This window comes from Alosa pseudoharengus, unplaced genomic scaffold (assembly GCF_046254945.1).
Source record: "Alosa pseudoharengus isolate Yale_2024_CS ecotype anadromous, Long Island Sound unplaced genomic scaffold, YU_APseudo_1.1 YU_APseudo_1.1_scf_17, whole genome shotgun sequence".
In the NCBI taxonomy this organism is placed as follows: Eukaryota; Metazoa; Chordata; class Actinopteri; order Clupeiformes; family Clupeidae; genus Alosa; species Alosa pseudoharengus.
Genome location: NW_027468640.1, coordinates 24,385,863 through 24,399,965, shown reverse-complemented (window position 1 = coordinate 24,399,965; position 14,103 = coordinate 24,385,863). Strand labels below are relative to the sequence as shown.

At 43.2% G+C, this 14,103-nt stretch overlaps 1 protein-coding gene across 1 annotated transcript; it reads right to left on the bottom strand.

Moving 5' to 3' along the window:
* Positions 1–2,204: 2,204 nt before the first annotated feature.
* hmgcra (3-hydroxy-3-methylglutaryl-CoA reductase a) lies at positions 2,205–12,915 on the bottom strand. Its single transcript, XM_076289037.1, has 20 exons — positions 12,698–12,915; positions 11,727–11,905; positions 11,250–11,361; positions 11,039–11,126; positions 10,861–10,945; positions 10,610–10,715; positions 10,375–10,481; positions 10,171–10,290; positions 9,722–9,882; positions 9,344–9,588; positions 8,958–9,133; positions 8,152–8,346; positions 7,730–7,888; positions 7,327–7,484; positions 5,910–6,015; positions 5,477–5,647; positions 5,126–5,266; positions 4,761–4,919; positions 4,149–4,303; positions 2,205–3,296 (listed from the first exon to the last, which is right to left on the bottom strand). Exons 2-20 carry the CDS (start codon positions 11,889–11,891, stop codon positions 3,242–3,244), a joined length of 2,664 nt encoding a protein of 887 aa, XP_076145152.1. The 5' UTR covers positions 11,892–11,905; positions 12,698–12,915; the 3' UTR covers positions 2,205–3,241.
* Positions 12,916–14,103: the final 1,188 nt, after the last annotated feature.

Sequence of the window (14,103 nt, the reverse complement as noted above, 5' to 3'; positions counted from 1 at the left end):
AGTGAAGCCTTTCCAGACACACTCTTAATCTCAATTGAGATTTGAGTAGGGGTCTGGTGTTAACCAGGCTAGCAGCCCTCAATAGATCCTTTCAATCGGTTCCTAAAAGGTTTCCGGTTGAAGTGTTCAAAACCAGTGCAGATACTTTTTTTTTGTCCCCAAGTTACCGTTAGTTCAATGTTGTTTTCTGTGCCACCGGAAATGCCTTAGGAACGCACGTTTGTTTATGTCATTGAAAGGGTCTATACCCACCGACTCTAGACCATTTTTTTACCATTTTTTTAGATTAAAGTATGAATGAGTGTGAAAAGAACACTGAAGGAGAGTGAGCTTTTTTTGAATGGAGGTAATGATTTATTTTCAACACTAGATGGAGCAAAAGTGCTATACAGAAGATTTTCTGTGAAGGCCTATATTCTTCGGCAGAATTTGCAGCCCTAAACTCACCAACTCTAGACCATTGTGTGACCAAAAGCAGAATAATTGTGAAGATAGAATAAGCCATTTATAAGTGGCTATTTTGAGAAGGTGTAGAATGCTAATAAAATTAAATTGAGTGCAAAGAGTTAATTTGCAAAAACAGATGTGCCATTGTCATGAATTTCCATATATTATTTAAATGAATATTTCTAGTAATGACAATCAAACTAAAGTTAGGTTGTTTTGCTTAGATTTATTTTCACACAGTCATAACAAACCAACTACAGATTGATTGATATTATCTTGCCGTACACAATAACAAAAAGTGGATCTGTTTTTCACCATGCAGTAATGCCATGTAATTAACTCATAATTATGCTTTTAAAACATAATAGTAAGAGGCATTTCTTCATTTTTTTGTATTAACCCATTTGAAGCAAACATAAAGTGGATTTAAAACTGATTGCCCTATTTTCTCTTAAGCTTACTTTTATGTCATGCCTTCCTTGTTTCTTGAGTTCAGTTTATCGCCCTAAGGCTGTGTCCTATAGGTCTTTTCACCTACTTTTGTCATTCTGGATGAACAACCTCTTTATCTACATTTCTATTACAAACAGTTCTTTATCTAAACAAACATCTGCTTTTATGTATTCCTGTAGTAGCTATCACCAAGACATATCAACCATGTTGTTTCTATACCAGATACCATCTGTACCAGATGTCCTAGTTAGCACTGTTAGGCCCCTGTGTCCTGCCTCCCTTTCCACATAAACCCATAGTCACGGTTTTATCTCATTTACTTAATCTCTGTGAATTTGTCTTTCTTTTCCCCTTCCTCATTTTTTTACCTAATCTATCACCTTGTTGGACAAATAGTCCCAGAATAGATTACAGGGGTTTTCTTTTTGTAGTGCGTGTCAAACGCACAAGTTTTCCTCGTTTGTGCTGTAGATTTGCCCAAAAGATGATGGCAATGACCTACTGGAAAGGGAAAGGGTGGGGGAAGGCAGGGGGTGGGGTGGGGGTAGGTGCAGGGGGGGGGGGGGGTTGCACTGGTAGCTGAGATTATCCCCTGTCTGTATACTCCTCATCCCTGCAGGTCTGTCTGGGCCTCTCTGACTGTCAGCCTATCAATAGGCCCTTCCCTGGTGAGATGTGATGCACTGTGTGCTGATTGGTCGAGCGGCGCTCTGGTGAGCCTAGTGCCTATGGTGACGTTGGCCCAGGAATGCCTCAAACCTCCCTCAAACCTGTCCATCGGGTGATGGGGAGGACAGTTTACTTACTAATCTAACACTCATTTGCTCACTGATATTTATGACTGATATCTCACTGTACTCAGACATCCTTTTGTTCCCGTCATGCTTTTTGAAGTTATATATAGTTATATAAATATATATTTAGAAGTTATATATAATATATATATATATATATATATATATATATATTTAAATGGGCAATGTTTCATTTTGTTGCTAACAAATTGACATAATATATTTGATGTAGAGGTTCATGAACTGATTTCTAAAATACATCTAGTCAAGACCTTCAACTTTTCTCAGGTTGTACGGTATATGTAGGTGAGGCCTGGGATTTGTCAGTAAGACTCTTTATTGGATCAAGTGCTTCCACGTTGCTCTATTAAGTTGGTCAGAGAAACCCTTCTGGGTTTTCCTTTCAAAAGAACGTTCCTTTACCATATCTAAGCTCAGTGTTCCTGTTATATTATGAGTTAAGAGTTTTGTATGTGTTTCATGCAAGTTAAAACACCACTACAGAACATACATAATTCAAAATTCCCTTTATTTTTTTATTACAAAAATATACAAAAAGAAAACATTCTTTTCACTTCTGTGTTCTACCGGTTTCAGAGAAATATAGCTTTGGTGGGGAAAGTTCTGCTTTCTCCACAATCACCTCTGTCAACCACAGGGTGAGCACGCACACGCACGCACACGCACGCACACACTCACATACACACACACACACACACACACACACACACACACATTGCAGCTTTCACACACATGACAATCAGCTGAATATGTACCTTCCTTATGCATGTCAAAGACACTTGTGAAGGTTTTGTGCTTACTGTGCAGTTATAATAAATTACAAGCAGACGAACAGCTTGGATCAACCGTATTCTTGCAGGAGGTAGGGCTTTCATTCAACTTCTCATGGGGTGGCACAATAAAGGGCGGAGATTCCTTTCACACCTTATTATAGCACCGTTTGTACGCTTGCACTCGGACTTATGCCTCTTAAAAAAAATTAAATAAATAAAATATACGGACAGAACAAAACAAAACCGTACCTAATACCTTCAATCATTTCAAGTTCTGTGAGAACATACAGTATGTAAGCACAATCTGCAAGACTACGCCCCGAAGGCTGTATTTGGCAAATTCAAGTGTAGTGAATTAGCACTCCCATGTTTCATGATGGTAGCATTTGACAAACTGAACTAGCGCACTGTACCATGTGAATCATTGCTTTTGCAGCTCCTCTATGGTGCTAACCAGTCCTAACTTTAGTATTTAAGTGCACAGCAGAGAAATTTGACCCCCAACCTGCAATTTTTGCAAATTATCAATTAGAAAAAAAGAAATTAATTTGCTATCAAAAGACAGGAACACAATTAAGAACGTGATTGTTATCATCTTCCGCCTCTTTTATGGAGCAGAGAGACTGTGAGCTTCCACAGTCCGTTCAACATTCCACAAAAGATCCTCTTCAGTCTCGCTGCTTCCACACAGTTGAAGTGGAGTCAGACGGCAGGTCCAGAGACCTCACGCTGCAGCTTGCCCAGTCCGCTTCTTCAGGAGGCTCCCTTTGTGCACGTTCCTGCAGCGTCCTGCAGATTCATCTTTGACCTGCAAAAGGGAAAGCCACACGCTCTCGTTAGTGTACACTCTACTGTATCTGCTGTGCTGTGTGTATTTGCAGTCAGTTTTCTGCCTCCTGTTTTCTCACCAAGTAATCAAACTGAAGTTGGAGTTTAGAGTATGGTCAGAGAGTATATGACCTTCATCTAGTACTACTCTGAGGCCATGTGACCTTGAAACAGCAAATGGCTAACAACTGAACCAGAGACTTTTTTTTAAGTTTATTTTTTGGGATTTTTGCCTTTATTTGGATAGGACAGTGAAGAGTGACAGGAAGTAAGTGGGGGAGAGAGAGATGGGGTGGGAATCGGGAAATGACCGCAGGTCGGATTTGAACCTGGGTCCCCGTGTGCACCCGGACTGTAGCCTGCTGCTCCCACAGCACCCCCAGAACCAGAGACTTTCTAATGAGGAGACACAGCACTCAAAGAATCTCCCATAGAAATGTATGGGGTTAGTTCGTAATGCAAACATGACAGTCGTCTACACATATTCCGCCCCTTTCTGCCGCTAAAAGTTGATGTGAATACATTGTGGCAATCATGTGGTATGTTGTGAATACATCGTGCCAATCATGTGGTATGTTGTGAATACATCGTGCCAATCATGTGTTGTGAACTCATAGCTGGAGAGGTTGGTGTCATGAAGCCTTGCGCATGCGCAGTTCCGCCCGAAACAGATGTCCGATAAGTGCCCAAAAAGCGTTTTGGCTGCAGAGTAGCGGGACTTGCCTAAAAGGACTAAACCACTGGACTACTTGGCTGATAGAAATCAGTCAGGCAGGTCCAGAAACAAATATAACCTCTACCTCAACACCAGCACCCCGCTTCCTCCTCTCACCTGTTGTGGGTCATGTGACTCTTGACCAGGTGTCCAGCAGCGAGGGCTGCCATCAGTGACAGTTCCCCTGCCAACACAGTGGCACACACCACTTGTGCCAGGTTCCGGGCATTGGCCCCAGGGCTGTCCTGATTGGCTCCCTGCACGCCCAGCATCTGCAACAAAGTGTCCATTGTTAGCAACGCCTTGCTCTCCAACACTGACGCAAGTATCACATCAAAACACAATTCCCCCTCTGACCAGAGGGGTATACTACGAAAGGAGCTAAGTGGCATGTTGAGCCTGAAGCCTGAGGTGCGTTCAAATTCGGCAAGCAGAGGCACACATGTGTGTGTGGCGTTTGCCTTGCTGCTTGCCATTTTTTGGTACGGTTTAAAGCAATTAAAGCGGTTAAACAATTTAACACAAAAACCTCCTAATTTAAAAGTTCAAAGTTAATTAAAGTCTGCAAGGAATGTTCGCCTCTATTTGTCAACTTCGAACACACACTCAACATACCAGTCTCACTTTCATAGCACTTTCATAGTACACCCCCCCCCCCCCCTCCACCTCCACCCAGCTTTTGCAGAGTTGAGCAGCATATACGTTTGTTTACAACAGCAGAGCAGTTACCTTCAGACAGGACTGCTGTGGGGCCAGGTTGGTGCCTCCACCGACAGTGCCCAGCTCCAGAGAGGGCATGGTACAGCTGATGTACAGGTCCTCTCCCGTCGGGCCTGTTGCCTCCATCAGGGTAATGCAGTTGGAGCTGCCCACAGTCTGAGCTGGGTCCTGTTGAAGAAAGAAAAACCCAGTTCAGGTTCATGCAGTCTATACCTCTGTACATGCAGTAACGGCTAGACCGATACTCTGACATGGTATAATGACAGAAAGCTGGTTTCTCATACTTTATAGACCATTTTAGAGTTCATCTGGTAACCACTTGGTGCAGTCTGATGTACACTTGCCCTGAGTGGGAGAGAAAGTAGGAGTATTACCTGGCCACAGGCGATGTAAATGGCTGCCACGATGTTAGCAGCGTGAGCGTTGTAGCCCCCTATGCTGCCAGCCATGGCAGAGCCCACCAGGTTCTTGTTGATGTTGACGTCGACCAGAGACTCAGTGGAGGTCTTCAAAACCTGAGTCATCAGAGGACAAACAGGAGCAGGACATTAGGCCAGTGACTCAGTTAAAGTAACAAAGTACAAATGCTACTTAGATATGCTTTAATGATTACACAGGTGTGTGGTGTGTGTGTGTGTGTGTGTGTGTGTGTGTGTGTGTGTGTGTGTGTGTGTGTGTGTGTGTGTGTACGTGTTTGGGAGAGCAGGGCTGAGTGTTTACTGTACCTCTCTGACAACTTTGGCTGAGATGGTGGCTTCACACACAACCGATTTGCCCCTTCCTTCGATCCAGTTGATAGCAGCAGGTTTCTTGTCAGTGCAGAAGTTCCCACTGACAGCCAGTATTTGCACGTCAGGAAAGCGCTCCTGCAGTCTGGACAGAGCCTGCTCTGTGCCCTGAAACACCAAGCGGCAAAGTTAATGTTACACATGTATCCCACTTACAGTGGAGATCATCCTCCTAAATATTTTATTTTTTGTTTCATCAGGTGCAGTCATGTGGCTTTTTATGATTAGAGAGTGAGTGATGAGTGAATGATGAGTGGGAGGTGGGGATCTACACATGATATAAAAAAGAAATCTTAAATCTTTACCCCCCCCCCCACCTACTTTCAGCTTCATTCTGAGTTCAGTGATCTAAACGCTGACTCAGACTGACCTTTGAGATCATGTTCATGCCCATGGCATCTCCCGTTTTTGACTGAAAGCGGATGTAGAGGTTTCGTCCAGCCAGGCTAATCAGAAGTTTTTCCAGACGGGCAAATCTGCAAAGAATTCATATCGCTTAGTTAGTCTCTTCAGTGATTTTCCCAGTAAAAAAATAAGAAAAAAAAACCAGAACAGTTAACCAGCTTTACTGCCCTGCAAAGGCAAAATGTGTGAAACTGAGAAAATTACTTTAAAGTTTCTTTGTTGTCCAATGTATTATAGGTAGGACACTGGAAATCTGGCTATTACCTGTTTTAATTAAAATAAGTCTATACATAAAAAAATATTGGGCTCAAAATTGACCTTTGAACCTTTTTGGCAAGTTACTGTACTCTGCCTGTGTATTATCTGCCAACAAATAAAGAGTTGTGCCAAGGCTCTTTGATGCATGGCTAAACAAAAGCAGAGTAACTTAACTAAACTTCAGCGCACGGCTAAACAAAGGCAGACTACCTTAACTGACCCCAACTCAACTTCAGCGCCCTAAAACAAAGGGAAGAGCCCCATAACTCGGGAGTTAATGTGTTCTGCTTTGGTTTCTCTTAGGCTTTTGCGAGTTACTGTTAAATTAAATAATATGTTTTCGAAAAAACAACCAAATTGACTCAAGATATTTCTCCACATGATAAAGGAGGTCTTAAATATCCCAAAAATGACAATAACTCATTTTCGATCAAAGATTAGATCTTTTGCCTTTGCACGGCAGTTTAGCTTGTATCATGTGCATCTGATCCAATCAAATCAATTCTCCAACAACATATTTAGCTTAGCATAAGCAATTCTCATTCACTTACATGAAGAACAGTCACGTGTCTCACAAACTATCATTTTTTTGTTTTAGATCTTAGTAGGTGCCGTCGTAATTTACTAAGCTGTGGGAAACATGTTAAAAATCAGTGGTAGTGTAACTGAAAGGGGGCTGACTGGTCTCACAAAATACGGGGTACTTTAGCCACTTTCCCCACACGATTTTAAAAACAACTTCCGATGGTAAAGTCCCAGACCTCCACTACTTCACCAAAGGCTTGAACTCTCCCTTTGCAGATGATCTCTGAGCCTCTCTCCTCACCTAACCTAACCTAACATTATCTCTGTGTCAGACGGCAGGGCAGGCCCATCAGGGATTACGAGCAGACAGCCGGCCGGCTCAGGTCACATTTGCAATAACGATTGTACAAATAGAATGTAATGTTCTCGGAAACGCACATCCTATAAACACATATTTATAACCTTAACAGCATTTCCATAATGCGTTAGCTACCAGACTGCTCCTCTGTTCATGGTATGAAATGCACGATTGTCACAAGTGTGTTGACACACACTGACACATGGTAGGTCAATATGTAAGGGATAATGTTGCTCCTAACCTGCTAGTGTGGTCAAAGGCCTCCTTGACTTTCTTGAAGCCTTCCATACTCTCCAGCCAAGCCTTGACCTCTGCAGCCATGCAGGCCGAGGGCAGGCGCACCACAGGTCCTCGGGTCATCCCGTCGGCCAGAACCTTACTCCGGGCACCGCTGCTAAGCTGGAGGAGCAAGAGGTAAAGGGCAAAGTTCAAATGTCACGTCCAAATGTCTATACTATAACTCAGCAGGGTCTGCAGCCCCGCATTTAGCCACTGATATTTCAAACTTCTCTGCCATACGACTGTTACTATTTGCATGTGTAAACACTATTGTTAGGCCACTGATAGACAGAAGCTGTCAAGATAGTGTGTGATCATTGTGCACGCCAGATATTATTATGTTCATTAGGAGGAAGGGCTCTTACAGCAATTGCTCTGCAACCACGGTTGGTACTGGCCACTAGACAGCCCTCAGTCGTCGCCATGGGGACTTGGAACTGCTTTCCGTCCAGTAGGAGAGGCCCTGCTACGCCCACTGGCACGGGCATGTAGCCAATCACATTCTCGCAACAGGTTCCCATCACCTGACCAACAGAAGAGTTAGAAATGAATTGACAGGCCTTTTCCCTAGGACCCAAGTCATGCTATGTTGTACACTACTGTATAACTGTTTATAGAATAAATAAATGAATAAATAAAGAAACATTTTTCTGATGTCATCCTATGGTTGCTGAGTGACATTCGAATTCATATTGAGATTCATGAGTCATATTCAAATTTGAAGTGGTCTCTTAATTTTGAATATGACCGTGTACTGTAAAAACTTGTTTTCCTCCTTGTAGCTTACCAGTGAGTAGTCATAGTTCCTGTAAGGCAGGCAGGTGAGGGCAGAGGGGTTGGGGAGGCTGGGCATTATCATCTTCCTGCGGATGACCACGCCACGTTCAGGCGTCTCCATCATGCTCTCCAGCTTGTAGCTGGGAATGTGCTTGGCCTTCACCAGAGTGATCACCTCCTCGTCACTCAGATACCTCGCACCCATCTGAGAGATCACATAGAAAAAAAGAAAACTTCAATATCGATGTTGCACTTTGAAAATGCATTTGGTCTCTTTTTGCTCAGAAACCTTGCACTGATCTCAGGGATCACATGGTGGGAGGGGGTTCAATATCGATGTTGCACTTCCGAAACTGCATTTGGTTTCTTTTAGACTGCTTAAGCGGGAGGAAATAAAGTTTAAAGGCTAGGTGGTGTCACTGCTAGACTAGCTTCTGCACTCACGTCATACGCTAATTGTTTAAGAGTAAGCGAGCAGATAAAGTGAATAAGCTAATTAGCTCACGATCACACCATACAGGCATTAGCTGTAGAGTAAAACCACTTAAGGCACATAGGATAGAGATGCACTATATAGGGCCAAGAAAACTAGCCTCAAACCCACCATTTACTGAATTTATTCTGCAGATGCATATGTCTCTCTCCAAAAGGACACTACTAAGATATATTCTAAAGGTATCTGATATATTTCCTAAGGGTAAACAAAAAAAAATCTAGAACCATACATTTATACAAGTGTGAACGCTACCATGTCTTTGCACTACACATGATACTCCTGCCCAGGTTTACGATCCCAGAGCGATCGTAAAATCTTACCTCAGGGCTTCTCAGTATGGACAGGCACTCATCTATGGGCCGAGGTTCCGAGGGAGGGATGGGCAGCTGCATTGTTGCAGCCTCTTTGTCTGCTTCGGCCTCCACCACCTCGCCCACTGCAAACACACTCTTGGGCTGCTGGGGTGTGGGGGTGGGCAGTGGCCGGATCACCTCGGCTAGATCCAGACAAAAGAGTGGGGCTGTGGTAAGTCTGATGCAATGTGACGCTCATATCATTGTTTTTTTGTTGTTTTTTTTCCATTTGTATGGCAGGCAAATCAGTGACTCACAAGCAATGGGCGAAACACATGCCCATAAACAGAGAGGATATTGGCACTACACAAACAGAGAGGCTGTAAAAAGTACCACATTGTTCTCTGGATTACCTCTCTCCTCCTTGCTGATGGGAATGGGTGGGGGAGGGGACTTCTTTGCAGATTTGGGTTGCGGCGCCGGCTCCTGTCGGCAGCACTGGTCTGGAGTCCATTTGGGGTTCCGTAGGGAGCCTGATATGGGCCCCTTCAGGGAGAGGGTGGACTCCGTCTCCACCTGCTCAAAGAAGATGTACTTGACCGCCAGCAGGAGTGCCAGGCTCAGCGTGATCAGCTGTTCGATGTCCATACTTATCATCCTACGAGAGCAAACAGAGGGGCACAAACATTAGTCAATTTCAGAATTCAAACATCAGTCAATTTTAAAAAAAAAATCAAACAACTCATCGCTGATATCTTCTGATATATAGTCAACACTAAAGAGTAAGCTACCTTGATAGGTAGAAATGCCACAGAGGCCTCTCGGGGTCAATCTTCGTGGGTCCATGGTCTGTCAGACTGAGTCCTGTTGGCGCTATCTCTATGGTGCTGTTGCCAGAACTTGGCTCAGCAATCCAGCGGCTGTGGGCGTGAACCATAACCAGGCCAAGGGACTGTGGACAGAGAGAGAGAGAGAGAGAGAGAGAGAGAGAGAGAGAGAGAGAGAGAGAGAGAGAGAGAGAGAGAGAGAGAGAGAGAGAGAGAGAGAGAGAGAGAGAGAGAGAGAGAGAGAGAGAGAGAGAAAAGAGAAACCAAAACCATTACCCTAAGAGACACCACATCACTTTCTGTTAACAGACCAGATAATGACGACGACTAAGCCAACGACCAAGCACATGAATCCTCAATGCCTGGGTGTGACTGGGGAGCCATTGAGAGTCTGGGTGTGGACCTCTTCTTACCATGATCATTTTCACCCTCTGTGTCACCGGGTTGGGCTTATTGTCCTCTTCTTCTTCTAGGACCCGGGCAAAGTGACTCAGCTGCCAAATTGGATGTCCCTCACGACTCTCTCTGGACAGCTGCAATGGTGAGAGACACATTCAAGATGCTGTCCAATCACACAGGAGGGACACAGAATGGAGTAAAGCAGAAGATCTACTCACCTCCAGCACCAGTGAAACACAGGCTGGGAAGAAGGTCATGAAGACAAAGTAGTTGGCCAACACAGACATGCAGCCGAAACAGCACATGATCTCCAACTGCCGCACACCTAACAACGACAAGCCACAAAACATGGAGAAATATAAGGTCATGACCAGTCACATAAACATTCAGTTTGTAATCCATTTTGGACCTGGGTTACGTCCATCAGCCCTAATGGCTTTTGCTATGGTGTACCTGACATAGTGCCCACGCCTATCACGAGGCATTCGACCACAGCATCAAGCGTGAATGTGGGTCCCAGGACTGCCATTCCACGGGCAATATTTTCTCTTACTTCATCCTGCAAAGCAAATACCACAGATATCCATCACTGCTGCCACTGCTGCTGTGACCTATGAAACAGCAGCTCAAGACCAATTCTGCGGAGGCAAATGAAAACCACACTGATTGTGGGAGATTACCATATACAGTAAATGCAAATATACCTGAGAGTTTGAACTCAACGCGAACTTGGCAAGGGCACTTGCTTTGGAGAGGTCAATCAGCAGTAGGAAGAAAGGTATGGCCTCACTGTGAACAAACAGGTCATTGGGTTACATTTTATTTCTGCATGTTATTCGTATTCTGCTTGGGGCCATTACAGTTCTAATATACAAGACTTACTTCAGTCCTGTGAGCTCTTTGTCGAGAAAGTGAATGACAACTGTGCTGAATACAAAGCTGGAGAATATGGTGAAGAGTCCTGCAATACCTACAACCAAATTTATATACAAACATTAATTTCAGTAGAGAGCATGAATAGGAGTTTCCATTATCACTGACAGTGTATCATTGACTCTTGGTATGGTGTATCATGAGTAAAGAGGCACCTCACCTAAGATATATTTGGACCCCAGCTGTCGTAGATTTTGGAACTGAAAGTAAATGTACACGATGGCTATGCAACGAGTGATAGTCAGGATGATGATGTCACTGCTCAGTACCGGCTGTAACAGACAAGATAAACACCAAACAGGACATTAATCATCAAGATCAGGTCAGTGCTGTCCCACACTATTATAATGCATCTAGATGAGGTCAGTATTACTCCACAATATCAGAATTCAACCTAGTTACAGCAAGAGCCTGAAACCACAACCGACAAAACAAAGCAGAAACTGAAATTATCACTGAGGTTATATAACTGGCATAGCTTGAGGCAGATACAGTCAACACAATTTTCAGAGAATGACAAGTGTCATTTATGAGGGATTCCTAAAATAGAATCTGATGTTTTTGGAATGACAGGAATGTACCTGTCCTAGTCAAGCATGTCAAAAGGACGCCATATAGTCTCAGTTCTACACCATACCTCTTCATGCTTCTGGCACACATAGTTCCAGCCACAGATCTGATCGTTGCCTGTGAACATGTTCATAGACATCATGCAGATAGTGAGGGTGACGGTACCCACGATCACTTCCCAAGGGTGGGAGGCCACAAACATGCCATGCATGCGGAAAAGCCGAGTGAGCATGATGTCTGTATTTTCTGAGGAGAGAGAAAAAGAAAGAGAAAGAGAGAAACAATTTGAGGGTTGATAAAAGGCAAAACCAATAGGCCAACTAATTTTCATACATCCATTTCCACAACATCGTTGATCCTGGTGCATGGCCCCAACCCTATTTCAATATAAACTGACCGTGCCTCGGATGCAGGTGGCTCTGAATGCACATTCACATCTATCACCATGTAAATGAGCATGTCACGCACGTCGAGTACTTGCTTAGCCCGTGTGGGGCATGATGTCCACAGCAATGGTACCAAAAACAAGGAGGAGGGGAGATTAATACTCCCATTAAATAACAGGTAGGCTACGCCGACACCCATTAGCCGTCATCTCTTGCTAGGACAACAACTCTCTCCCAGGCTTTAGCACCGCTGCAACACTAGCAGCCACTACTACTACTACTACTACCACCACCACTGTTACTACTACTAAAACTACGGTCCAAGTATGGTTGGTCGCGATCACACAAATGATATTGGCATCTGTTCACCGGCACAGTATGACTGCGCTTAACGTTATGTATCAGAGTTACAAAGTCAATGCGTGCAGTTACATGTGTCTCTTCCTCTCTGATACCTTCCTTCCCCTCGGTGGTTCTTTAAGAGCAGTAGTCATCGAACAGGACAATCAGTGTTATTATCTTGCATTACGCCATAAAATCACCAATAATATAACTGAATAGAAACCTTAAGTTCATGTACAACTCTTTAAACCCGTTAAAAGATTGTAATAAAAGCTACGTTTAGAAGATCAAATAGAGCTACTTAGCCTACCAATGTCAGGGAGGGTCAAAGAATTAGGACGTTTCCTTGTTCCAGTTAAGTCCTCAGTGGAAGCTCTGCAGATTGTTAACACTCCAATAACTCTCCATGTATCTTCTCATATAATGTTCCGAGCTCCAAACATGTTATGAGCTGACGATAAATAAATACAGACGAGAATAATCCATAGCTCCTCGCTTGAGAAGGTACTCTCAGGCGAAGACCAATAGGCCAGCGACATCCGGGAGTAATGCGTATGGAGCGATGGCATGTGACTGCGTCAGCACATAGTCAAACCAATCATATTTCAGGACCATATCTGTAAGAACAGAGGACACGCCCAGTAGTCAAGGCGACGGCCTCGGAGGTGTTGCTTGCTAGAGGACGCGTGATCTCACCATCAGCTCTTGAGCCAATTTGAGTGAGTCACATTCAGTTTGGGGCTCCATCATTGGTTCGATTTAAACCAGTTTTAAGAACAGCGATTGATTATACCGTTTTAACGTTACAAATTCAGGCAAAATGTTAATTTTATTCCAGGATACAATGTTTTTAATAAAAATCGCATTTTAAACGTTATTTTTTCCAGCTTGGATAAATATAATGGGGATTAATATTATATCGTTTCATAGCTACTGTAGTAGGCTATAATTAAGCACACATTAGTTAAGACTACAATTCAGGAATAAGCCATCACTCATACAGTGGGGTTCAAAAGTCTGAGGCCACATCAAAAGTCCTAGGGGTGCACAAATATCCATATTTCCAACAATGCATGATATGAAAAGAACACATAAAGCAATATAATATACTAAATATAATGAACCATTGGCAACAGCCATTGCAAGCAGACAAACATGGTGAAACTTATTAACCTATAAAGCTTAATGCAGCTTGAAGCACTTGTATGCTTATGAACACTACTTTTGTATCAAAATGAACTGGGAGACAAACTAAACAAACTAAAATAAATTTGACTTGACTTGAAACTGCTATGGCCCAGGCGATCAAATTTGAGCAGAATGTGGCATAGACTGTGTTACTCTTTTGTGCAAGATCATATATATCTCCGTGAGTCTCGACTCTTCCATTTAACCCTTGGTTTTCAATGTTTGCTATTTATTACTTCTTCAAACTGGCCTTGGCTCATTTTCTGTGAAGAACATAAAAAATAACTTTTTACATAACTATTCCATATGTGGTGTTCGGGTCTACTGGACCAGAGCGTAATAATTGTAGGTGCTACACTGAAAAAAAAAGAATAGATGGAATTACTTGATTTTATCATGTACATTGGTTGTACATTGGTTGCACATGATTAAAATGTTTACGAAATTAATTCATGCTGATAACCCAATTTGATCAAGTAATTTCAGTGAAATTGATTAAGTTAAGTTTATATGCCGACGGAAAGTAGG

What these genes read in the sequence shown, in the direction of transcription:
- hmgcra (XM_076289037.1), bottom strand. Translation starts at nt 11,891, where the DNA reads ATGCTCACTCGGCTTTTCCGCATGCATGGCATGTTTGTGGCCTCCCAC. An exon ending in CGTTGAGTTCAAACTCTCAG is followed by an intron (nt 10,716 to 10,860) that starts GTATATTTGCAT and finishes TTTGCTTTGCAG; the next exon opens with GATGAAGTAAGAGAAAATAT. An exon ending in CACAGCAGTCCTGTCTGAAG is followed by an intron (nt 4,304 to 4,760) that starts GTAACTGCTCTG and finishes ACTTTGTTGCAG; the next exon opens with ATGCTGGGCGTGCAGGGAGC.